The sequence below is a fragment of the Phalacrocorax aristotelis genome, chromosome 3 (genome assembly GCF_949628215.1).
Source record: "Phalacrocorax aristotelis chromosome 3, bGulAri2.1, whole genome shotgun sequence".
Lineage (NCBI taxonomy): Eukaryota > Metazoa > Chordata > Aves > Suliformes > Phalacrocoracidae > Phalacrocorax > Phalacrocorax aristotelis.
In genome coordinates this window covers 65006782-65032779 of record NC_134278.1, presented here as the reverse complement: position 1 = coordinate 65032779, position 25998 = coordinate 65006782, and the positions used below count along the sequence as shown (strand labels likewise).

At 40.5% G+C, this 25998-nt stretch overlaps 1 protein-coding gene across 2 annotated transcripts in view; it reads right to left on the bottom strand.

The window, feature by feature from the left end:
- ARFGEF3 (ARFGEF family member 3) overlaps positions 1-25998 on the bottom strand; it is a 93384-nt gene that overhangs the window by 56427 nt on the left and 10959 nt on the right. For both annotated transcript variants that reach the window (XM_075087747.1, XM_075087748.1), the window contains exons 3-5: positions 18408-18489; positions 14471-14602; positions 480-548 (exon numbers count right to left, since the gene is read on the bottom strand). In XM_075087747.1, coding sequence (XP_074943848.1) covers positions 480-548; positions 14471-14602; positions 18408-18489 — 283 coding nt within the window. The remainder of the gene's footprint in view (positions 1-479; positions 549-14470; positions 14603-18407; positions 18490-25998) is intronic.

Here is a 25998-nt window from a genome sequence, read left to right as displayed (position 1 = left end):
TATCTGGAGGTGTAAGAGATCTTTTACTTGGATGTATTAGTGAAAAATAGACATAGGCTAACAAAGCACATAGTGGCACTTGTGCTAACAGGCCACATTATGGCCTACACACCTCTCTTGAGAAAACTTCATTAGTTTTAGACTTGCAGCAGGTAAGGAATCAGCACAATGCTGTGTTATAAAGAACTCAAGGAAATTTTTCTGTTGCAAAGGCAAAGCAAAGTGAATATGTGGAGTAGTAAATGTGCAACACTGTAGCGTACAATTGTCAGTCAGTTTCCAAAAGTGCCTTCCCATGCAAGCCCATCAGCCCTGCACAACTTGCAGCTATTCCTTCACACTAGACATTAGGTAATACCAGTCCTTAAGATGGTAATTGTGATTTGATCTGGTCCAGTTTCAGGGTATGTATGAAGACACACTCTAGGCAGTGGGGCAACATTAACTGACACAAGCAATGGTACAACAGCGGCACTTACCTCAGCGATCTTCAACACTGAACTCCCATTCAGCTCAAATGTGGAGGTATATGTTATACAGAGCAAGACCTTGAATCAAAAGAGAGGGAGGAAGGAAAAAAAAATTAAGATTCATCTGTTATTGCCTCCCTTCCCTACCCATATGCTTTTAGCCACAGCTCCTTCCATTTTTAGAGCAGACATCAGAAGCTTCTTAGCACCACGTATTACTGGGATAAAGGAGATAGCACAATCAAGTTGCTTCATCCTGAGAGGTTGCAACTGTTTGCCCCAGAGGTACAGCTCAATGGATTATTTAGCACTGCGTCCTACATCTGACCATGGAAGGAAAGACAATCCAGTGATCAACTCTGGCCTCGGACTCGATAGCCAGAATCCATTCATATTTTATCCACAAGCTTTGCATGATTTATAATCAGTCCTTCCATTCATTTATATCAGTGTAACAAAGGAGGAAGAAAATGCATACAATACAAGTTATTACTTAGGTGACACACGAGTTATGTAAAACAAGCCATTAATAACTGTTTGACATGAGGATTTCCCAGCCTAGGATATTTCCAGTCACTTCATAATGAGCAGCTAAAAAAAAAAATTCATAAGCCCCAATTCATGAGGGAAGGCTTGTCCTGTCTTGAACTCAGCGGGAGGAATAACAACTAAAAGCCCATCCAGCACATTACTTTGGAAAGAAGGAGTGGGAATGTGATATGATCTACCAGAGGGTAGTGTGGTCGGGGAGGGGGAAACATGGTGAGAGGTGCTGTGGTGTAATGCCTTTAGTGTCTGGAAATGTTCTCCCTCTCTGTCTCCCTTTACAATCCCTCCAGCCCCATGGAAGACTGAGAAAGTCTGAGTGAGTTACTGTCCTCTCTCCTTCAAAGCATAAAATCCCTCCAGTTCTGGAATTTATGCTTTGCTTGTTCTGAAATAGCCTGAGTTTTTTGGGATAAGCATACCAGGAAAATATCTATTACATTAACACTAATGTATTGGTCCCTACAACGTCCTCAGCACCTAGGAACTACTGATCTCTGCTTCACAAGGAAATTTGGGGCATTAGGTAAGTTAGCATTACTGACTATTAAGCATTCCTTTTATTTATTACATGCTTCTCAGTGGTACTAGGTTTTTATTTTATGGGCAGGTTCTGTGACAGCTACTAATGCACAACACCCTGGGGTAATCTCCTTAGTCTAGAAAGCAAAACAAACAACTTTGCCACAGTGTGTCTGATCAGAGCATGCAAATAAACAAACAAAAAAGGAGGCAAAGGGTTGCATGTTTGGGGAGATTACTACCCTCAGGTCCCTGTAAAAGCCTCATTTTTTGGACCTTTTAATGTGTTGCCCAGTTTCCACGTCGCAGTGGAAGAGTAGAAAATTGTAACAACTTGAAGCAGCAAACTAGATCACCTCTCAGGTGCAAGCTGTATCATTTCTCTAGGTAGTGATGATCTCTAGAACCATCTTAGAGCCTTCATAAAGAACAAAAAAAAAAAGCTGATCTGCAGGTTAAGAGAAGCAGAATAATATAGCACCATTTAGCACGCTGCAGCCACTGAACACCCATCATTATTATTGAATCTCTTCTTGGGAGAATACTCCTCTCTGTAGTTATTTTGCACCAGGGAGGGGGGAAAAATCCATTACTGGAAAACAGGCATTTAGTAACTGTAGGGGAATTTGAACACTCCGTACAAGAGAAGCTTTGAGCATTAGTTACTTGCTTTTACAGGCACAGACAGAAGAGCTTGTCCACAGATGAGCGTGCCATTTTTCTGGAGAAGGACATAGACCTTCACATTTTGACAGTCAGACTGAAAAGCTTCTATGCACTGAAATGCACTGCATCTTTACAAACGTTTTTCTCAGCAGCGAAACTGTATTTCACTACAGGCTGTCACACCTTACTCTAAGGGTTTTTTTGTTTGCTTCTTTGTTTTGTAAATAAAATACCAGTCAGGAGCTTGATCCTATTCTTACAGAAAATGTTTCTACTATAAAAAGTATCCCAAGGAAACCATTACATAATGGCAATTTTATATTTGTCTTTATATGTTATTTTGCCCTGACTCTCACTCAGTCCTTCATAAATGGAAGCTGAATATTTGGATAAATACTAGAGAGAACAGAAGAGGGTGTGCTACTCTTCCTGGACAACAGTCCTGGACTATAATCTCTTTTTCAGATATTTAGTATTTAGCTTTAGAGCAAAGCAAAGTTTCTGAACCAATTTTTTTCTTTGTAGTTTCCCTTTTCTATGAAATGGGTGAAATGGATATTCTCCTCTTAAAAGTTTTACACAGCCTACCTCAGTATTGCAAGGAGAGATAGAAACTTTAGAGCACTAACACCTGAACTTGACAGAGAAGGAAATCTGTTTCTAACTACAAATTACTAAGAATGCTGCGCTTTGTATTTCTTGATATGAACTCTGCAAATTTCTCTGCAATCCACTGCATTTGCTGGCATGTGGACAAGTGCCAGTGAGGAGGAACAGTGATACGTTTTTTTCCTGTCCACAGAAAAAAATCCTACAGAATAGCTGAAAAGTAAACAGTCAATTATAAAAACTGTCAATAATGTCATTTGGTTAATAAGTACATAAGTTGTAAGGGTTGTTATTTCCATCTGCTGCTCAGACTACACACCTGCAGAATTTAAAATTTCAAAACTGCACAATTCTGTTTGGCACTAAGTGAATTCTAAACTACTGTTCAGCCTTGCATCCAGCTGTTGGACCCTACCTTGTCAGCCATTAACTACCCTGGAATTATATTGACATTTCTAATAGTCATGAGGGCTCAACAGCTGGCTAAAAAATACATGCAGTATTTAAGGAAACTGTGGTTTCTACTCTGCATGCACTGCTGTGTAAAATACTGGTGTAGCACACAGTTCAGAAACCCAGAGACAGGCAACTGTCACTTCCCACTGACAAATATCTTCTTATTGTGCTGAAGGCCAAGATGGACAGCCAGGCCCATGACTAATCTTATTCAGTGGTTTGCATGTCCTGATTTTCCCTACTTGTAAAACCTCATTTGCTTCATGTGATTTTGTGCTGTCTTGTACCATCTTGGCTTTGTACAGTTTGTTAATACCTAATGCTTTCCACAGATCAAAACCTGGAAGCCATATACTACAACACATGGAAGTACACAACAGCGTAGGCACTCTTATAAGCCCTTGCTCTTCCAAATCTCTTCTTCCCGCTGCCCCCCCCCCCCCTTTTTTTTTTTTTTAAGTTTCCTACCTTTATAGAGCTGAACATGAAAAGTTAGCATATATATGCCTAATCCTTTCTGTCACAAACGCCAATAACCTGCTTGTAACAGGTGAATGACAGAAAAGTCAGATATCAAGTGCAGTAAGGAAGTGATGATCAAAACCTTGGTATGAAGCAACAGAGAATTTCAGCAAAAAGACTGCTCAGTTTTGACTGCTACTCTTTGTATAAAATGAGATCTGGGAACCTACTTGTTAGAGAAAGGACATATGATCTGTTGTGATCAAATGACAGAAGCATAACAAGTTATCAGCCAGCATATTTTTGGCTTACTCCACTTGCTACCGTCTTCCCCCACAAATCATTTGTGAGATCTGAAAGATGGTCTCTGACCAACACACAAGACTGCTCTCAGCTATGATTACCATCAGTGCTGCTGCAGGGCTCATTTACAGTCTTGGCAATGCTCCAGGCACTCAACTCGCGTGTCTTCCCATTTATGTGGGACAAACAGGAAGACAGCAGGCTTCTCTTAGATTACTGGATGAAAAATGGGACTAAAAACAAACAAACAAAACCAAACGTAATCATTCAGATCCACTAAAAACACTGAGTATCCAGACAGTATATCCCGTAGCCTCCTTAACTACTCACGACACTAACTCAAGCAGTTCATATTTTAAAAAATTATAGAAAAGAAAGGTAGGCTTTCTTGGCCAATGACATTTTGGTTTTGCAAACTGGTAGTGGAAGCAGAAACAAAACTACAGAGCAATTTCTGGTAACATCTTCAGTACAAAACAAAATTGAAAATCAGCTTTTACTGTGTGTTACTGTGATGAGATTTTAATTGGTATAGACTCTAAAATACACTTCTCTTTTTTTAAAGAAGAAACTTACATGACTGTAGAGATAGTTTCAAAGTCATACAACATCCATGATGTTTTAATTTAATTGGCTTGCATTATCTTGCAAATGCCCAGATGAAATCACATTTCCATACATGGCTTATCCATAATGAAAGTATTCATTTTAATTACTGTTGAAACTCTGAGTGTCATGGAACAAGAAACACAATTCCTACTCCCTGGAGTCCCAGGGCACCAACTGTAGTACAGGAGCACATACAGAGATAGTTTTCAGAGTAAGTAGAAACAAACAAAACCAAAAACAAACCCAAACCAAAACAAAAGCGCTTCTGATGATATAATGAAGGTCAATTGACAGAAACTGTACAGGATTTGAACTAGAATGCAATTAAACTGACATTACAACCTCTATTCCCTATTTCCTATATTTTAAGAGACATGTCTTAAAGATGGAAAAAGAGAGAATATTTTTAGATTGTAAGACTGCTAAGTGTTGCTAACCAAGTTCCCCAAGTGCTTAGCACATATTTGTAGTAAAAGGCAGTTCTCACATTGAATAGCTTATGGTGGAGTCACATCAAATAAACAAGGTATGTAAGAAAGCACATAGTATCCCCCAAGATGAAGAAAGAGGGAGAAGGTACAAAATTTCAAAGTAACTGTAATCTGTCGTCACCTGAGGGTGCTTCAGCACTTCACTGCATTTAAGTCCCAAGTCCAACATTCATACACTACTGCTATCCTTTTTCTATCCCAGCACTCAAACTCCCATTGGCAAAATCCTCTGAACATTTGTGTTTCTCCTAATTGGGCTGCACATAGAGACTTTAGTCCTTGGAGTGCTGAATTTTGCAGCCACCTCTAACCCCTTTGTGGGATTCATAGAGGGGGCCTTCTCTGATTGACTTGAAGGCTTGTAAACTTGGATGCAATATATGCTCGGGTAATTCTCAAATCCTCCCCCCAAGAGGAAAAACCCAGCCAGAAGACAAGGCAGGACAACCCTTTATCTCATTCAGTAATTTAACATTTTACACAGTCATCCAGTATTTCTGTAAAATAGTTTGGACCAGGAGGTATCCTCCTATTTGGCAGAATAACTAGTAACCTGCTCATGTTGCACTCCTTGACCTTGAAGGAAAACAAGAGCAAAAGAAACGAATTGCATTAATGAACTCGTGTACCTTGTGTCACTATGTATCACACTACAAACCAACAGGTTTTAATTATGGAGGGAAAGGAAACAGTGCCCAATGAATCAGTGAAGCCATAAAATGCCTTGCTATCACAGCAGCAACTGGTGCTCAGCATTATGAATGCACTGAGGCTTCAAACAAAAGGAATGTATCTGGTATAGAAGAACCTCACACATTATCAGTGGTGACATGCTGAATGGTCCCAGAAGACAATGCCCATTAGTTCACTAGACTCAGACAGAACTACTGCTGAACACTATTTATGGTGATATAAAACCAAGTGAAGCTCCTGCTTATGTAGTACAGTTGTAGAAGGGGAAGAAACTATTTAAAGCAATTGCTTAATAGATATTTAACAGGTTTTCTTAACAGCTCTGACAGGGGCTTTTATCTTTAGAGTTATAACACTTAAAGACAGGGAAGTTTTAAAAAAAAAAGCTGACTAGCACTGCTAGGATGGTATTTCCGCCTTCACAGCTTACAGCCTATTTAGGTATACTGCATTACCTTACGAACTAGAAGATAGATACCTGAGAAAGACAAAACTGAAAAAGGACAAGTATCAATTTGAAAAATACCAACAAAAACTTTAAAGAGTTCTCAAAGATTAATTTACATGCATCCACCACCGAAATGATCAGAAAGGATGTCAACAAATGGGTGTAAGTAAACCCCGAGCTGACAAGGAAAACAGAACCAGTATATCCCCTGGACAGAAAATTCTGACATTTATTCTTAGCAAAGAAGGAATTTTCTGCACAGGGGAGAGTGAAGACAACTCCCTTACCCTCAGACACATGCAAGGCCCCACCAAAACTACATCGGGAGAACTTTCTGGGTGGCAATGTACTTTACAACAGCTAATTTACTCTTTCAAGTCACAAGATTAATTGGCAAGAAGATAGCCTCAAGACAACCTAAAAAGTGGTGTCCCACAGGCTGTCTGGCCTGCCAGAGGATTTCACCCTGTCCCAGACCATCTCCTGACCTGCATCCAGAAAAGATACTAAAAAGCCAGGTAAGCTGGTTTTGTGGTTCTAACATCAACCACTATGCCACATGAAGCTTCCATACCTTTTTTCCCTCTCTCACAGGAGGTACGTGGGAGGAGCTCTAGGGAAGAGGACCCCCAGAAGCTGGCTAGCAGTGTCAGAACAGCTTATTGGGACACAAGTTCTCTCCTCAGCTGCCCCCGGGACCAAATGGTGTTAACAGCTATGGTGGCAGCAGCCCTCATTATGGGAAGCTGATAAGCAGAGAAGGTCTAAGCTGTCATCTGTGCCACATCTGGAATATGTGTATAATTGCATGCAAAAGCTATAGCTTCTATGTGACATTATATTTTCATATACATTTTCATATGACATTATATTTTATATTTTTACAATGTCTGGAAGCAGGGAAAATATTAAATTGCAATATATGGAAGTTAAAGGGTTTCTATATTTGGTTTTGTGGTCACACAATGTCTTTGCCTTTACTTTCATAATGGTTAAGCAGTCTCCAGGTTCTTGGTATATGCCTGAGACCAAAGAAAGTCTGTAAGAACTCGTACTTCCCCTCCACACAGGACAGGTGTTAAATTACACTTTCTAGGGCTAGGGAGTTGCTGCTTTCCACGTAGCCCTGGAAAACCTGCAGGTATGATCCAATGACTCATTGCTTACATATGCTGCACAGCACAGAACAGCTCAGTGATAAAACTCCAGCACTGCTTGATTCTGCAAAATCTGCACTGTTGCAAAAAAGAAAGCCAGTCACAAGTACACCAAAATAACAAAAACCCCTCCACAAATAGCCAAAATCTGTATGGTATTAATTCTGCTTCTGGACACGTATACTGTAATATAGTATTTGAACACAGTGTATCACAGGTAATAATTCCTCACCCCCATCACAAAACAGTCATTCATCAGGTAACCTAGGAAAAAAAACCACCACTGAGTTAACCTGGAGTAAAGAACCCTTCTGCCATCCATCCATGATTGCAGGAGGAATGACGACGATAGGAATCCTGCCCTCTTACCCTTCCTATCATTGCCTCAGCCCCAGGGTCGAGCATTCCTCTAATTCCTGCTTTTTGTGCCCAACCCTGGCAATTTTGATTATGCCACACCAAGTGAGACAGTTCCAACACAACAGAACGAGCATGTTCTCTGTCCGAAAACGCTTTCATAACCTCACAGCTGAGGGAGTGCTGAGAAAGTTAAAATTCTTGCATTACAATTTCTTCAGGCAAGAAACTAAGCCTACTTTTCTACTCCTGCAAACCTTTTAAGAGACAGGACCAATCCTCTGCTTAGATTTTTAAAGCCTCATGGTTGCCTGGATCCACAGAGGTTTTTCAGGGCTATGAATTCAAGCACTGAAAGGTACTGAGGAAGAGCCACAGATCCTGGAAAGAGGCTGGATTTTTGAGATACTACATTCCCTACTGACTGGATCAGGCAACTCCCATCCAATATCCATTCGGTCATATCCAGGCTGTTACCATTCTCATTCTTTTGTACCCATTAAGGAGAAAACTCAGGTATTTAATTGAAGACTATGAATTCTGCTGTGACAGTCAGGCACCTAAGAACCAGGGGAATTCTTTAATCACAATCTTAATTATGAATACTAGGCATTTACCATAGTTTTAATTACTTTGGGAAAGGATAAGCTTATCTTGAAACACGCAAGGTAGGTCACTCCATTGGAATTAACCTGGTTACTTATAACTAAGCACATAAAATGACTTTAAAAAGTAACCAGGAAAAACAAAACCAGAAAAGTAGACCCAAGAGAGTCTGGATTTGTAGTTGACCTACTTTACAACAATTTAACTTATGAAAAGGCTAAGTGGAGGAACCATTAAGAACTCTAGCTAGCATTCCTGGGCAGGACTGATCTTAGAAAAGAGTCCTGTTTGCATGATACTGTGCAAGTCTTTACAGACTCCCCTCTTTGACAGGGCAGGCTGCTAACACATCTCTGAATTACGGACTGGACGAAATTCAGTTATTGCCTACGACAGCAGGCACCACCGTTACAAGAAGTAATGAACACATTCCAGTGAAACCTTCTTCTACAAATTTTCAGCATTTTATTATTTTTTTCTTATTACTAAAAATTTTTAACCAGTTCTGGATTAAGGCATGCAAATAAAATTGAATAAGGGTTTTTATTTTTTTTACTTTATTTAAAACATAGTCCTCTGCTCAGAAGGGACTGGATTGCAATTTATATTGCAAGGAATGTTGAAAAATGTTTGCAGTAATGCAGTGCATAAAATATATTGAGAGGAAAAAGTGAACTGTTATTCCAAAATTATATATTAATTAAAATATGTAGATTAACAACAAGTATCAGTAATTGGGTTGCTGATCTCATCCTGATAATGACAGTCTCTCTTTTCCATCTTTGTTTACCAGTTACATTTTTACTGTTGCACCAATTAATTCTTATTTTTAATGGGCAGTAAAATAACTCTTTTTACTCCTGTATGAAACTATTATACATGCCTTGCCTCAAAGGGCCAGCACAGGAAATAACACAGTTTACATATACCTCTAAATCCAAGCTGTTTCAGTCCAGCTTCCTCCTCCATTTAATTTTACAGTTCAAGAAAAAGCAGAACAGTTGCAAATTATATTCTAATAAGCATAACCAAGTTGTATGTGGAAAGATACATTTCATAAACATTAACCTTTAAACCATGAGAAGATAATATATTTCTGAGAGTTTATTACAGTGATCAGCTCATTTAACAGTATCCAAGAAAAAGGTGCAGAATATAATCATCCACAGAGGCTGGGATTTTACAGTTGTGTTCTGTCAACATTTTGGATCAAACACTTTAGAGCTACTTTTCAAATACATAATATAATTTGTTCTCTGTTGTGGAGGGCCAAATCAGCAAAGAATCAACTAGCCCCCCATTAAACCCTCCACATCTTGGAAAAAGAAAAATGTTAGGCTTCCTGTTCAATGGCGACAAAGTTCCTTCCAAGTCTTCTGAAAATGTTAACAGTAAGTTTAGCTCGGTTGCTTGAGCACAATCCAGCTTAATCATATCCAGCATTAATTAGAATAGTTAGAATTAATAGTTAGAATTAGTTAGAATTAATTAGAATAGTGAAATAAAGACCAAATATTTGAAAAGACATCAAATCAGAAAGCTGAGTTTCCTTCAAAAAATATAAGTATTCTCATTCTTGCTTGAAAATTTTTGTCTTTCTAGCTGTAAATTTCTTGGGAAATCCAGGCACAGACTGAACTGACATGCATTGGATTACATGACATGGCTTTATCTGTGGCTGAAGAAAACAAAAGGAGGTAGTAGAAAGGGAAATTGTAAATGATCAATTATTACTTTCTTTTTAAAAACAACTTGTTTACTATCAGTACCCATTACATTACAGTGTATTTGATTTATCTGGAGAGCTTATTTCTGGGTGAGGACTCATCTACTAATTTGCAATATTAATTAAACTTTTTTTTTTTTGAGAATAATGTTATCACAGAGAGAGAGAGACTGCATTATTAAGAAAGTTGTCAACTTATAAATAAAAGTGACCATAAGACTAGTGAGAAAAAGAAAAAAAAATTCATTGATGTTTTGGATTGTTTTCACCCTACCCACTTCCCTCATATTTGGTTTCACCTGCTTCAATGTCACAGTTATGTTCAAAGCTGAATTCCAGTCCTTCCAGGAGCCTTTCCTGGCAGAACTGGATTTTAGGGGTCAGGGTTAGAGATGAAAAACTACCAAAAAGTCAAAGAGAGAGAAAGTAAAAATCACAGAATCTTTGAGGTTGGAAGGGACCTCAAGCCAGAGGCTCAGCTGTAGACTAATTTCCTTTTCCACTGCTGATCTGACTATATCTCATAGTGCTTTTGTCAATACTATATGTGTTCCTGCAAGAAAAGGTTTAATAGCATGAAGCAGAAGTACTTCAGCCATTTTAAAAACATCTGAAGCCAGAATTTAAAACCATCAAACCAGGAAAGAAATCAGGATCCCCCCCACTCCACAACCAAACCCAAACCCATGATATTCATCTTCAGTTCTGAACATATCCCCTTTCTGCTGCAGACTATATATTTGCTTACTAGTCTAGTGCTTAAAGTCAGCATAATGTCCCAACTCCTCAACACAAGATATACCCTTACATTTCTCCCATCCATAATATGGTCCCATGTCACACAACAAGATTCTTCCCACTTCTACACCAGCCATATTGCATGACCGTGTTCATCTAAGGTGAATGTTGTATTGCTCTCCCCGCTATTTTTTCTATACATCTGCAACTGTATAAATGGAGCAGTGAGTCCCTTTGGTGCCTCACTGATAAAACACTGAATCTTGATTGATGATCAGTATACCTCCTCTTTCCCAACTCACAAGTATTATAAAGAAAAGACACAAGTAGAAATATTTACATTATTCTGTTTGAACGTGCAATTAGATGATTGACAACAAGGCACTGTGTGATTTTCTATTCCCTTGATACAGTCAGCTGAGCACAGTAAAAACACAAACTGGTATTACATATATTAGAGTGCTTTTCCATGTGATAGCAAAGTACCACGGCAACAGCAAAGGTGAATGCTAAAGTGGCCTTGTGTCAGATACACTGCTCCTTCTGGTCACACCTTCTGGATTACCTGGTTTCTCAGTATCTTTTAATATGATTTAAAGCACCTAAACAACCTCAGTTTAGTCCCCAGTGTGAAAACACTAATAAATCTCTGTCATAAACTGTCTCAGAGGTACAGAGAATATACAGACAGCACTGTCATTGAGATATTCTAAAGAAAGACTAGGCTCAGCAGTTAAGTAACATGCAAGCCTGGATGCAAAATTTATACACCCCAGAAAGCTTGCTTTACTATGTAGGAAACCAAATGCAGGTAGTATACCTGTGTTTGTTACAAGTGCCCATTCACGTCACAGAGAAATCATCGTCTTTTCCCCTTCCTCACTGAAAAGACCACTGCCGCCTTTTGGGAATAAAACTGCTGCTAACATAGGAATTACCCAGTGCTTAGTAATAATAAGGGCGTCCTGCAAAAAGATAAACAAGGACTTCAGAGTATCACTTCTACTCTGGAAATACAAAGAGGGAATTTCCCTACATAATCAGTCTAAATGAAACATCCAGGAGAAAGGTACAATCCACAACTGGCATTCAGAAGAATTAGAGACACTGGCAGCAGTCCCTAACCTTGAGTTCGGTTTCGTATTTGCTTGCTACAAAAAGTAAAATTCCACTTTAAATCAACGTTTATAAAAAATAAAAGAGGTACCTCACTTAGCACAGAGAGAGAGGTACTGTGAGAGATGAAGGCTTTGAGTTCATCCTGACAGTTGCATTTGAGCAGTATAAACCTTCCAGGGCTGCCCAGGATGCACTCCGGCATAGTCCTCAGCCCCAGCCCTTAAGTCTGAACACTGCTAGAATGCTGTTTTTGTGGTACTCCTGTCTGGGAATCTGCAGATCATGTCATGATACTCACATTTAAAAATAAGGAGGATTTGGTACACAGCCATAAATTTGTGAGTGCCGTTCCACTTTTACAACAGTGGCCCCAACTGCTTGTTTCTTTCAGTGCCAGAAGAGGCCCAGCTAGCACACCTCTCTGTTTATTTACAGCAACCATTACAGCTACTCTATTCCTTTCCTGTGTAATGCTGCCCTTTATAATAATATTTGACAGGCCCCAAAAGCTTACCAAGCAAGGCAGCTAACTGCACTTACACCTCTCTCCTGTGTTCTTCCTTTCACTGTCAATTCCAACTTGCAGTCACCTGCATGTAAGAAGTGTTACAGAGCACTCTTCTCAGCTAATCAAATCCCTTCACACTCACATCTGCAATACAGGTAGATGACAACAAACCATTAAAACAAATATTCAAAACATTTGTTTTGAACAATATGTGAAGTGTGAATTTCTGCTGTACACCTATTGGGAACAACAGGAGATAATCTGGATAGGATTAAAAAAAACCCCAAAAACCACAAACCTAACAACATGTAAGTGATTTAAGAGCTTACATGCCAGCAGCTTACAGTGAAGTCTGTACTCCTGCACGTCTATTTTCACATCTATTTGGCATGACTAAAAGCTTTTGTGGAATCTCTGATGGTTGCGTTCTTAATACTTGCAAGACCCGCACAACTGCGTAGCAAGTCACAAAGAACCAGGCCAGTATCACTGCTGACCCAGTTTCACACAAAATCTTAGGTTTTGGCTTGGGTTTTATGTGGTCTGGTGTTATGGGTTGGGTTTTTTTTTCTTTTTTTTATTTTTTTTGCTTCTCACATATCAAGACAACTTGAGAAGGTGTTCACTCATAACTGTAGTAAAATACAAGTGCTTACATCCTTCTCAGTGTGGGGGCAATGTGTCACAGATGCATGTCGTGGTTTCCAAAGAACAGTGCATATGCAGATTCTGAATCTAGAACACTCAAGAAGGTAAACTAGCAGCTTGCAAAAAATTACTGTAGATCAAGAAAGACCTGCTGGTTCACTAGTGCTGCTTAAATATTCCCCTTTCCCACTGTAGAGAGAAAAGAGGGAGGAAACAGGCATGCTGGCTTCGGGATGCAGGTTTGGGTGTCACCAGCTAAGCCTGCACATGGGCAGAAGCCTGCTCCCGTAAAATGGGTAACAGCCCATGTAAATACTCCTCCCTTTTTTCTGCTGCGAGGCTCACCCTTCTGTGTGTTCTGACACTGAGTCATCTTCAGTGGCAAACAGTATAGCTAGTACAGAGCAGTTTCAGAGTGGATAACATATATTCATTAGAACAAGGGTGTCACGTGCAAGAAATAAATAAAATACCTAATGTACGCACTTAGAAGTAAAGGGCAGTCAAGTAAGTAGATCCAAATATATCAATCACTACTAGGTATAGTGAACATGCAAGAAGGACCACCAACTTTGTTCCAGACGGTTTCAAGCTGTGATCTGCTATAGCACAACAAACCCTGTAGTACACAGTATACACCTAAACATCTGAGAACTAACCACCACCATATTGCTTCACACAAGTAATACAGGTATTGGAAGTCACTTTTTTATGGCAGTACTGGCAAGTCATACAACGAACCCACACAACAGGGCAATGAAATTTGACAGTACCTCCTGGTAGCTGAGCTTCCTAACACACACAGGAGAATGCTAAAGCATTTCTAGAAATTGAAGTTTTCACTAGGTATACAAAACAATAATTTCCCTTATGCACTAGTCCAGGGACATTTTGGTGCCTAAACAAATCATGCTCCATCATTAGCATTTTACAAAAAGAACATACAGCTAACAAACTATAAAGCACTTACACACACACAATGCAAAGTCACAAACCTGCACAGCCCACCTCATGAGCACTAAAGCTCAATACCAAACACAGACTTACAAACCTACAAGTAATTTTTCTGAACTTCCATGGAGTGAATTGATTGTCCTGTTTCAGTTTGCTAAAACTGGGACCACTGGTGCACTGACTCTTAAAATAAACTATCTCCTATTTAACCCAGAGAAACACAGAGCAGAAATGAAAACAACTGACATCTGCCAGCAGGAAGGAGGCAATAAAATACTGTCCTAATGTGAAGATTTCCAAGGCAACAGCTAATTTGTTTGCTAACCCCAGCATTCAGTCATGCAGCCTCTGTTGCAAGCACTAACATGGGTGAAACACTAACCTTCATCACTTCAACCTGCAGGTCTTCGTTGAGCGAAGGAGTCACTTTGACGGCATTCAGCATCTGATTAAGCAACTGTTTCTCATCTGAGTCTGTTTCCACAGATACAAACCTCTCATCAGACAGCAGCTTCTGCAGAGAGAAAATGGCAATGTACAGGTTGAGACAAAACCGCTTCTGTCCAATTCTGCTGTAAACTACCACACCTAAACCTATTAGTGTTTGGTACCACAGTGGCTAGGTTTTCTATGTACAAATTTCAAATTGATCCAATAATACAAAATAAGAAAGTACAGCAAAAACTGGGAGATCTGTGCCACAATGAGAGGACAGTTAACATCTTTTGAATCAGCTGCTACTCTGGTATCATTTTTCCCCATCCCACTTCTCCAGTGTCCAGAAGAAAGCAGACACCAGCAATTGACGTGAGAGATTACTCCAAGTAATGCCCTCAGCAAAACCTCTCAGTGTTTTAGAAGCGGGGAGAGGGTGGAACCCTCGCACCCCCTCTAAATCCAAAAACCAACAACAAAAAAAAACCCACTCAGGCTACTATCCTGACCTCAAACTAGTGCTAGCACTACCTTGCCCACATAGCTGCCCAGCTAACTACCCTGCCCAGCAGGAGACAGTGTCAGCTATCATCCCGCTCACTTTGATAGGGCACAGAGCACAAACACTATGGAGGGGCACTTCAGATCACTGACAAGATGTGTTATGTGTCATTCAGAAGTTGACTAATAATGGATGCAGTCAAGCCCTCGGGAAGAAGAGACTTGTTAGCAAGTGACTAGCATGAGGGCCATAAACATACATAGGAGTGCATTCAATACAGATTGACTGAACTTCAGACTAAATATTTTAGACTGATCAGATCTCCTTTGCCTGGAAAAAGCCAGTATCTGAGCCAGTACCTCCCAACATGGCCAGTGGCAGCATTTCCTCAGAGTTCTACTAGAAATGCCTCTTCCATTTAGTCTGTAACCACCTTCATGCATGCCTCTCATTAGTGGCAGGCATCCTGCAATAGATGTACCTACTCAAGTCTTTTCCCAGCTCCAATCTCCTTAGAAGCTCCTATGACAGAGCAAAACTACTTGTCTTAATTCCCAGGAACACAACCTTGCTCTATTCCAGTGCAGACTTTGAGCAGCTCACTTCACTCTATACATCCTGCATAATCTTTGTACCGATGCTCCTTCCCAGTTCCAACTCTGTAGCACATTTCACTGGTTTCACTACTTCTTATTTTCTATGCTTGTGCTGCTTTTGGCTGGGATAGAGTTAATTTTCTTCATAGGACCTCGTAGGGTGCTGTGTTTTGGATGTGTGATCAAAACAGTGTTGATAACACACCCGCACTTTGGCTATTGCTGAACAGAGCTTCTACAGCATCACGGCCTTCTGTTTCTCACACTGGCGCCCCAGCAGCGAGCAGGCTGGGGGTGCGCAAGAGGTTGGGAGGGGACATAGCTGGGACAGCTGACCCCAGCTGACCAAAGGGATATCCTATACCATGCGGCACCATGCTGAGCAAGAAAAGCTGGGAAAGAATGGTGGTGGTGGTGGGAAGACAGGGACATTCAGAGTTAAGCCATTTGGTCTTCCCAAGTAACCGTTACATGGGACAGAGCCCTGCTCTCCTGGAGATGGCTGAACACCTGCCTGCTGATGGGAAGGAGTCAATAAATTCCTTATACTCTTTTGCTTGCACACAGAGCTTTGTTTTCCCTATTAAGCTTTGCCTTAGCCCCCAAGATTTCTCACTTCTACCCTTCCGATTCTCTCCCCCAACCCACTGTGAGGGACTGAGTAAGTGGCTGGGTAGGGCTGAGCTACTGGCTGGGGTTAACCCACAACATTTTGAAGAATTTCCCGCACAGCAGTATACAAGTGTTTTAGCATTGTACAGCCTGACTAGATTTAACTCAATTTACAAGGAAAAGAATATGTTTTTTCTATATAAAGGAGAATGTTTAGTTTGGTATGAGAGATAAGGAGCTACTGGAGAGGGTCCAGGGAAGGGCTACTAAGATAATGAAGGGACTGAAGCATCTCTCTTATGAGGAAAGGCTGAGAGAGCTGGGTCTGCTCAGCCTGGACAAGAGAAGGCTCAGGGGAGATCTCATGAATGTATATAAATACCTGAAGGGTATGTGCAAAGAGAACAGAGTCAGGCTTTTCTCAGTGTTGACCACTGACAGGAGCAGAAGCAATGGGCACAAACTGAAACACAGGAGGCTCCCTCTGAACACCAGGAAACACTTTACTGTTAGGGTGACCAAGCACTGGCACAGGTTGCCCACGGAGGCTGTGCAGTTTCCATCCCTGGAGATATTAAAAAGCCAGCTAGACATGGTCCTGGGCAACCAGCTCTAGGTGACCCTACCCAAGCAGGGGGGTTGGACCAAATGATTTCCAGAAGTCACTGCTAACCTCCACCATCCTGTGATCCTGTGACCTACTTTTGATCAATTCAACTGGTACTGTGTCTCATTTTTACCTTTTATCCTATTTTTTAAACTTATCTCTATAGCATCAGTTGTGTGGTTTGCCTTTTAGTCCTTCATAAAACTTCACATATTATAAATGCAGACAAAGGACTGAACTGTTGCCTGGATTACTTTTTCAGGCTTCTAGATAGGAAGTAACACTCCTATTTAAGGTACCATGCTGCAAATCCACAACTTTGCAATTCCAGTTCTTACAGAACTCAAGTGTATGTTGAGTTACAACAAGTTAGAAGAGTAAAAAGATAAACTTCATCTTCACTGCCTGTTCCCAAGGAACTTATACTACAGTGGACAGTGGGTCATTCATAATTTTTCCACTATTCTTGATCATCACTCTACAATGTTCTTCTAACAGGCATACCTGCACCAGTACAAGAGTGGACATATATCCAAGTCCCACTAGTCTACTGTTGCTGCTTTCACTTTAAAAGCAACCTCCCCTACCCCCACACTTCTCATATCTGAAACACAGGGCACAGGATCTCAGAGTGGGACCAGAGTACTACGCTGCAGGAAGGTGATATGTGTCTTCTGGCAGGGCCTGATAATTACACAAAGTAATTCAGAAAGTACCTTTTTACCTTAGCTAGAACCTCCTACAATCGTGTAGTGCCACAATATAGGGCACTCTCTAACCAAATGCCTGACACCTCGTATGCTGAATTAAGTGAATCTGAACGATCCATTACACCCTTATACTCACAAAACAACTTCATGCTTGCCCTCTGAGGGAGAAATTTCTTTTTGGAAAATAGTGGCATGCCTTTTACACCTCAGCTGTGCACCAGCCTTTTCCTCAACTAGCATCCCCCTAGTGATATGTATTTACTGATACATACTCATTTGTCCAGTTAAAATAAAAGTAAACTGGTTTAGTTTTTATACTGTCAAACCCAAGAGAGTCTTTCTGTTGCTTGTGCTGCACTGCTGGTTTGGTTTTTTTTCATTTACTAAACTTCCAAATCAGATGCTACTCCTACTGTTTTCAGTGTACAAAAACCCCTGGGAAGTGCCCACACAGAGAATGCAGCTCCCAGATCCTCTATTAACCTCTCCATCTTTCAAGCACTGCAGTCCTCTCTTCTAATCAAAGAAAACAGAAAAACTTGACTCAGTTTAATTTCTAAGACATTTAGCAGTGGCAAAGCTGGCTGAGAGTAGCACAGGGCCACGCACAGAAAAGTATATCTCCATTTCAACACTGAAAGCCATGAACTCCCACCGATGTCCAGAACATTTTTAGCTTCCTCAGAATCACCAGCCTTTACATGCATCCTAACTTCTGAACATTGTTACAGAAACACAAACACCATTGTTAGGTCCACCCAAGGACAGACACTTTTTCTGTAGTATTTTTCAAAAGAAGAGACTAGATTTCCCTGACACCCACTGCCTACTAACACACCCACACTCTCAAGTCATACCTGCATCCCTGCTAGAGCCTGTTGGGCCAGTTTCATGCTCTTCGATTCCAGAGCCAGTTGGAGAGGAAGGAGACACTTCTCCCTGAGGAAGATTAAAAAAAATAAAAGTGAGAGGGAACAATGGAACTAAAATTGATATTCAAAGGAGTAATGTTCCAGAATGGCTGTATCACTTTCAGTAAAATAACACTTGGTATGCAAGTGTTATCAAGTAATCAAGAAGATTATGCAAGTAATCAAGAAGAATTTCAAAACTCTGCAAAGCACTTTTACCCTCTAAAGAAAGCTGGCATATTTCTTCACATACCATTAAGAATGGCTTTTAAATTGAAATATCACAAAATACTTCCCAGCTGTTAGCCCTCTGTGTGCATGCATGAATGTGCAAAGCATAAAGAAGGGATCCACAGTAGTCCTCCGACTCAGTATGATAAGCATTACACTTAGTCACCTTCTGTTTAATATTCAGGTTGCCAGGAAAGTGGTTTCATAATCCACTTCCTATTAGCCAAGTTTTGGTCTCCGGCCTCCTTTACAGTACAAGTGTGTCCTGTTATATTAGCTCCCTGCAACTATAAATGGTGTAGCCAAAACCAAATGTACACTGAGTTTGGTTTACACCTGAATTAGCATGTGCTAGAAGTACGACTAAGCTGCACTTTGATTATAGAATAACACCATTTTCTGATTATGAAAATAAATCACTAGTAAGTTATTATTACCACTAATTATTACCACCACTTGCCTCAGTGCTCAGATACTGATTTTTTTTTCATTTGGTGACCAAACCAAACAGGGCCCGGAGCTACCACTTGTCTCTTTACTCCTTGCTCCTTATCAGAGAAGGTGTTCCTCAGCTGCTGCAGCCCTAGTAACCACAAGCCCTTTAAGCAAATCTTGCTAGTTGGCAGGAAACATTCCTGATCAGAGATACTCAGCCCATGACCCACTGCAGTCTCCCTGAAGGTCTGCAACACTTCATTAGGCCCCATATCATAACAGGCACTTATCTGTACATACAGGGTCTATTTTTGCATTTGTATAGACAAACTTGCTTATGGCAAACCATTCTGTGCCAGCCCTTAAGAGTCTTAGTTCTCCAACTGCCTGCACTGCACCCCAAGGAGCTCTTTTGGAATTGCATTAATTTCCTCTCCATGGAGACAAGTGTGTGCAAAGTAAGAAGGAACAGAAAATGACTAGTTGAGTCTCTTCCTACCTAACTGGAAAAAAAAAAGCCCTGACTTCGAATCATAGAATAATTAAGGTTGGAAAAGACCTCTAAGATCATCAACAACCCAGCACCACCATGCCTCCTAAACCATGCCCCAAAGTGCCATATCTACACATTTTTTGAACACCTCCAGGGATGGTGACTCCACCACCTCTCTGGGCAGCCTGTTCCAATGCCTGACCGCTCTTTCAGTATAGAAATTTTTCCAAATATCCAGCCTAGACCTCCCCTGGTGTGATTTGAGGCCATTTCCTCTCATCCTATCACTAGTAACTTGGGAAAAGAAACCAACACTCACCTCACTACAACACCCTTTCAGGTAGTTGTTCCCTCTGAAGTATTCTTCTTTGTCAAGTCTCAATGCATTCAAGCACACACCAAAACCCTTGCCTTCTCAAAGCAGAGTCAAAGATGTTTAATTTCTAAAAATACCAGAATGAAGAGGTTTTCCTCTTTTGCTCCTGTGAGCCGCCTTTGACCTGGATTCACTTAAGTTTCAGAATAGTTCATTCGCCCAGAAGTATACAAAACCAAAGTATTGACTAACATTCCTACAACTCTAAAGGTTCAAGTTCTGATATGAATGCATTACATGCAGTAGGCTAGTGTGCATATTCTGCTCCTCTCACAAATCTTCCCTTCATATCTGGCTAAGGAGAAGCCCTAGGTTAGAGCAATAGTGATTACTGGAGTTTCAGACATATTGTCAAAGCTACCTAATGTCATGTTTTGCCACAGTTTGCCCATAACCTGCCAACCTCCCTCCAAAACTGGCCATCTACAACCTAAACTTTTTAAAAAACTTAAGTGGAGATTACCAAACACTGGCTGTCTCTGCTTTGGGGAACCTAGCTTGTAACTCCTTCAGCAGATCCTGCTTGCAGAGAGGAATGAATGTTCACTCTGAAAAGTCAACTCTATTTTGGGTGTGTTCAGTTGGTATTCCTTTCTCTCTGCCTTTCCCAAAAAAGCACAAATCACAAGCTGCCTCAAGGGACATAAATCTGCTCTTTGCTCTGTGAAATGCAACCCCTTCCTTTAATGATAAAGACTTTAGAGTCACAAGCATGGCTCAGTTAGGCAGTCTAGCAAGCTTCTGTGCTTGGCAAAGACCTCTTGAGAATCTGCAGATCTTTTCATATTTGTACCTTCTTTCCAGATTATGGGAATTTGTAAAAGGCTATTTGGCATAACACCAAAAGAAGCTTTTCACAGATTTCTAAAGAACCTGAGGCAGACTACCTGTGTATCTTAAAATAGGTTTCTTACTGAAAGCTAAGCATTTGCTTCATTTATGATATTCTGAGAAACAGGCAGGCACAAAGCCCAATTTTCTCAGAAGCTCCTTTCTTAAATGTTTCTGGAATCAATTTAACTAACTCTTAAAACCTGTGAGTTTAGCATCCAAAACAGCTTGAACTACAGAACATCTAGGAAATACTTCCTCACAGACTGTCATATCATCCAGATCTACAGAAACTGCCAAAACATCTACTCCAGGGTTCAGACAGTAATTCTTTAGCCAGTACAGAGCTGGCTACCACCTGTGTATCTACTGCCAGCTTTGCCTCGATCTGGGAACATATGTAGCATGCAGATAAATTGTGATAGGTCTTCCTAGTTTAGAGAAGTGTCACAGCAATATATCTCTAACCCACAAAGCACCTTTAAGTGCTAACTTTTACACTGTGACTTTGACATACTCTCTCTTTTAAAAGAGGCTGTCACTATCACCTTCTGGGAGAGAACTCACATTTGAAATTAGTAGATCAAGAGGTGCCAAAACAAGGTACCTGTGCATTAACTGGTACTCAATCAGCCACACACAGGAAAAACAGAGGGGCAGGGTGGGGCAGAAATCACAACAGTGTATAGTACTAACTGCACAGATCCTAAAAACTGATGATCATTTAGACCTGCACCTCTTATGGGCAGAACACCACATTTGTTTTAGACTTTCTACAGTTCACAGAAACGGCATATAAACATTTGCGGTATTATGAATACACAACAAACTTATTCTCCTATTAAAGCGGATGGAGACTGGGAGGAAAAGGGAAGGCAGTCATAAGCCACTGGAGTGGATCCAGTTCAGTTTCATTATAATGAAGACAGGTGGGAGCTCCTATGGCTTATGTGTAGCTGCCCTGCACACCAGCATGTTGCCTACCATCTGTCATCACATACTGCAATGAGCAGAGAACAATGAGAGCTGTTTCTTGAGATATGTCCCAAAATGAAGAGCAAAAAATGACAAACAGGAGGATGGAAATTAGAACAGATTCAATTAGCTGAACTTCCCATCCTTGCTAAAAATGTTTAACTGAAAATCTAATTAAGGTTGCTGCAGCCTATATTCCCACTGTATTCTTGGAGAAAATGAACTGCCGTTGTGTCACTTCCTGTTCTTGTTACAGACTCAGTCGATTAAATCTTTAGCATTTCCATGCTACAGCTATAAAACACCTGCAGAGATACCTCACAATGTCTGATTAGCTTTAGCATCTTCCACACTTCAGTTCGACCTGACATTTAAATGCATCATCTGCTAGTATGAGAACACAGAAGGACATGGCAGATAATCCTCAGGCAGAATGGGAGAGGTCTACCACTTAAGAACTGCATTCAGTAAGGCTGCACAAGAGACAACGCAGACCAGAATTTGGTCTCAGAGTGCAACGAAGAAAGAGATTGTGGTTTCCTTTTATACCTTAGAGTCCTTTTAAAATTCCACCCTGTTTTGAGTGGTCCCATGCCATGGGATCTCATTGCTAACTCCACTGTCTGCAGTTTTATACCGTCAAGTGACAATTCGTTCAGGTTTTGTAGTGCTACACACGTAAGATATTTTACATGTGTGGAGTTCTCAGAATAAGCTGCTGCACATCAATATACTTCAAAAAACATTTCAGAATGTTTTTCATTTACGTTACTGCACAGAAACTAGTTTCACACTGGAACTCCTAAGTTTCCATACTGATACATGCAAGTGTGGAAATATATACACATACAGTTTTAGGCACAAATACCAACTTAACCCTGAATGAGATGAGTAGAGTACAACACAGAGGGGGCATGAAAGGAAGGGAGCACCTTTGACTTGGAGGAGGGGAAGCTACAAAAGCTTCAGGATAAGGTGTCCTGGGCATTGACAGATGAAACAAAGCAATGAAAACAGAAGCAAGAGAGAAAAAAGAAGTTGAGACAGTGTAAAGAAGGAATGATAGTGAAGAAAAAGGACGTGCTCAGATATAAGTGGTGTACTATGCTGAAATCCATACTAACTGCATTGTTTGCATACATCCACAGAGCAGTGCTCTCAAAAGACAGCTCAGTTTAATAAATAAAACACACACACACCCCACCCCCCAAAAAAAGGGGTGGAGGGAAGGGGAAAAACAAAACAAAACAAAAAAAAGAGGCACCAATAACAGATCCTGGTTGTAGTGTCCTTTCCCTGACAGCAGAAGACAAGACATGGATCACTCTTTACCTGCTGCTGCTGTCTAAGGTCACCCGTGCAAAGGATATGGTGAGAGTCACTGCAGAACAAGGGTCTGGAAGAATGATTTTACAGCACAGAAAGTAATTACAGAGACCTGAAAACAGCTTTCCTAATCACAGTGTTTATATTCAAATCTGGTATAATGCATCAATACTGAACAAATGAGTATAACATGATGGCAGCCCACTCCCTTCAAAACAGAGAGTGCCAACCACTCTCCTGTCCTGACCCAGAGACCAATTAAAATATATGTGTGTATAAATATATAATCTAAGGTAACTAGAAACCAGTAGTCATTTGCACTAACAGGCACTCCATTAGAGAAAACAGCATTTGGTAAGTGTGGACCTTGTTATGTGCAAAACACAGGGTATGCAGTGAGCACCATGGACAAAGACCCAGTCCTGTTCCTACTGAGGCTACCTGGAGTTTTGTCCCTAGGCCTCCGTGGTATACGGACTGAATCCCAAGTGACCTGCCCAGGGTCAAGCAAAACAGAGACAAAACCAAGTGCGTAATCCAGGACGAGTATCTCCAGGAGCACGTTGTCCTTCCTAAGCTACCCCACACCATGACTGTCAGCTTCGTAAACTGCAGAATGAGTCACAACAACAAAAATAGCCTTTATATTCAGCACGCTGGGTTACAATGACCTTTCTAGTAGTCTGAGTTTGCCATGGCTCATCAACCTACCTCCTTCCCTGCAGGTCTGTCACAAGGGATGCTACAACAGGCCAGTCAAAACTGACTGCCAAAAAGGTCAGAGCAAGACAGATTACTATTTTAAGTAAGAGATCATAAGTAAGAGATAATAAAAATCTTTCTATCCTCATTGTAGTGGAAAAAGCCTTTAGTGGGAAGAGAATAATGGCTCATTAATTCACTCTCATGATGAAAAATTGTAATGAAGATAGGAAATGGCCCAGTCTTAACTCCTCCTTGTTAGTGCCTGAAACAGTCTCATGGCTGGCCTTCATCTCCACCATACTGACTTAGGGAAGGGGGTGCTATAAAAGAACTATTTGGCACCACTGTAGGAGTTATTTCCCTTCATGCAAATAGTGATAACCATATTAGCTTTCAGAAACAGGATTAAAAATAAAGAGGGATTAAAAATAAGACATCTCTCTGCATTATCTTCCCCCTGAAAATTACCTAGAAGCAGCAAAATTCAGAACCTCGGGGCCTTATCAGCATGTAATTTGCACCCCACAGCATAATTCACAGCCCAGTCAAAGAACAGGTAAGAATTTGATTCACGGTTGTTGCCGTTTTCTGATACGCTGTTTGTTAGGCAAAATAGCAGTCACAAAGAGTCTGCCATTTTTCAGTCCCAGTAACACTGGCAGTTCAGAAGAGCTCCTCAGTCTTGGCTGCTTAAAATGAACAAAGTATCACAGGGTGTAACTCCATTAGCCTCACTCACTCAAGCAGAAAAGTTGGCCCACCACGAGAAAATAAATGGCAAAGATGAATTCTCAGAATTCTGGAGGTACTCCCAGCCGTTATCCTTAAATAAACCAAACAATCAAATACTGTCCCTACACAAAAGGGGATGATTTAATTGTATAAAACAAATTCCAGCAGTGCATATATGAACACATGTACATATAAAAGTAGAAAGAACCATAACTCATCTTTTCCTGTGCTAGCTTAGAGAATGTTGATAAAAGAATCCACCAACAACTTTACGGTTCATAATGCAAGTACTTAAAACCTGGAGGAGGAAAAGGAATTAAATACATCCTTTTTCAAGCAGCAGCTCTTCAAGAAGAAAGGAGATTTTATGTCCTTGCTCACATTCTAGAAAAATGATTCATTTTATCTTTGAAATAGAATACATAGAAATACGACTGTCCCTCTTACGAAGAGTATCACAGCTGAGCTCAGATAGAAGTTTGGAGCTTCCAGCACACAAATATAGGGCAAGTTCTCATGCCTCCACAATGCAGGAAGTCAGACCAGATGACTACAACAGACCCCTCCATCACTAAAATTTGAACCTCTGTGCAAATACAAGTGTGTTGACAGTACTCAGACACCTCTTAGAGCAATAGGATAACAGACAAAATCTGAGACCCTTCAGTCAGAACCCTTGTTTTCAAGTAAAAAAAACAATAAATTATGAAGGTGTGATGATGATACCATACTTATGATACCAATACAAGATGATCATGCACTGTTAAGACAACTTTGGTGTTACAGCACTACATAAGAAAATACAAGCAGTCGGGGTTGCAGTTGACAGGCAAAAAAACTAAACAAAAACAAAACAAAAAAAACCACCCCACCACCAAAAACCAAAACCAAACAAAAACCCAAACAGTTGAGAGACTGCTATCCTACTGTGTTGATATAAATTCTGACATGCTTCAGCAGGGGCAGGATTACTCCAGTTACTCATAGAGACACTTCTATGCATGTTTCCCATGTCAAGAGATTTACCTCTCACATAACCAGGGGAGGTTCCACCTTTACTAATAACTTTATAATTTCTGGCTGAAAGCATTTTAATTTTTCTTCTTCACCACTTGCAGCTTCTTTTTTAAAAAAAATTCTTTTTCTTTTTCTCTGCACACAGTACAAAACTCTTCACTTTTATCCAGTTACAATGGAAAGGCTTCTTTTCATCCGACTTGAGGTTTAACTCTCCTTTTCTTTCTGTATCCAATTCTCTCTCACCTCAGCTGCTGACATCAGCTGTCTCTTGCAGTTTCCTCTGAGTTTCTCCTCCAGCTCAGTATTTCATTTTTCATTTGCTTCATGTATTCCCTCTTCCCTTCAGTCCTTTTGCTTTCCAACCCAAGACTCAAAGTAATCACCTAACGCTTAAATGAACCTGCCTCTGGAGG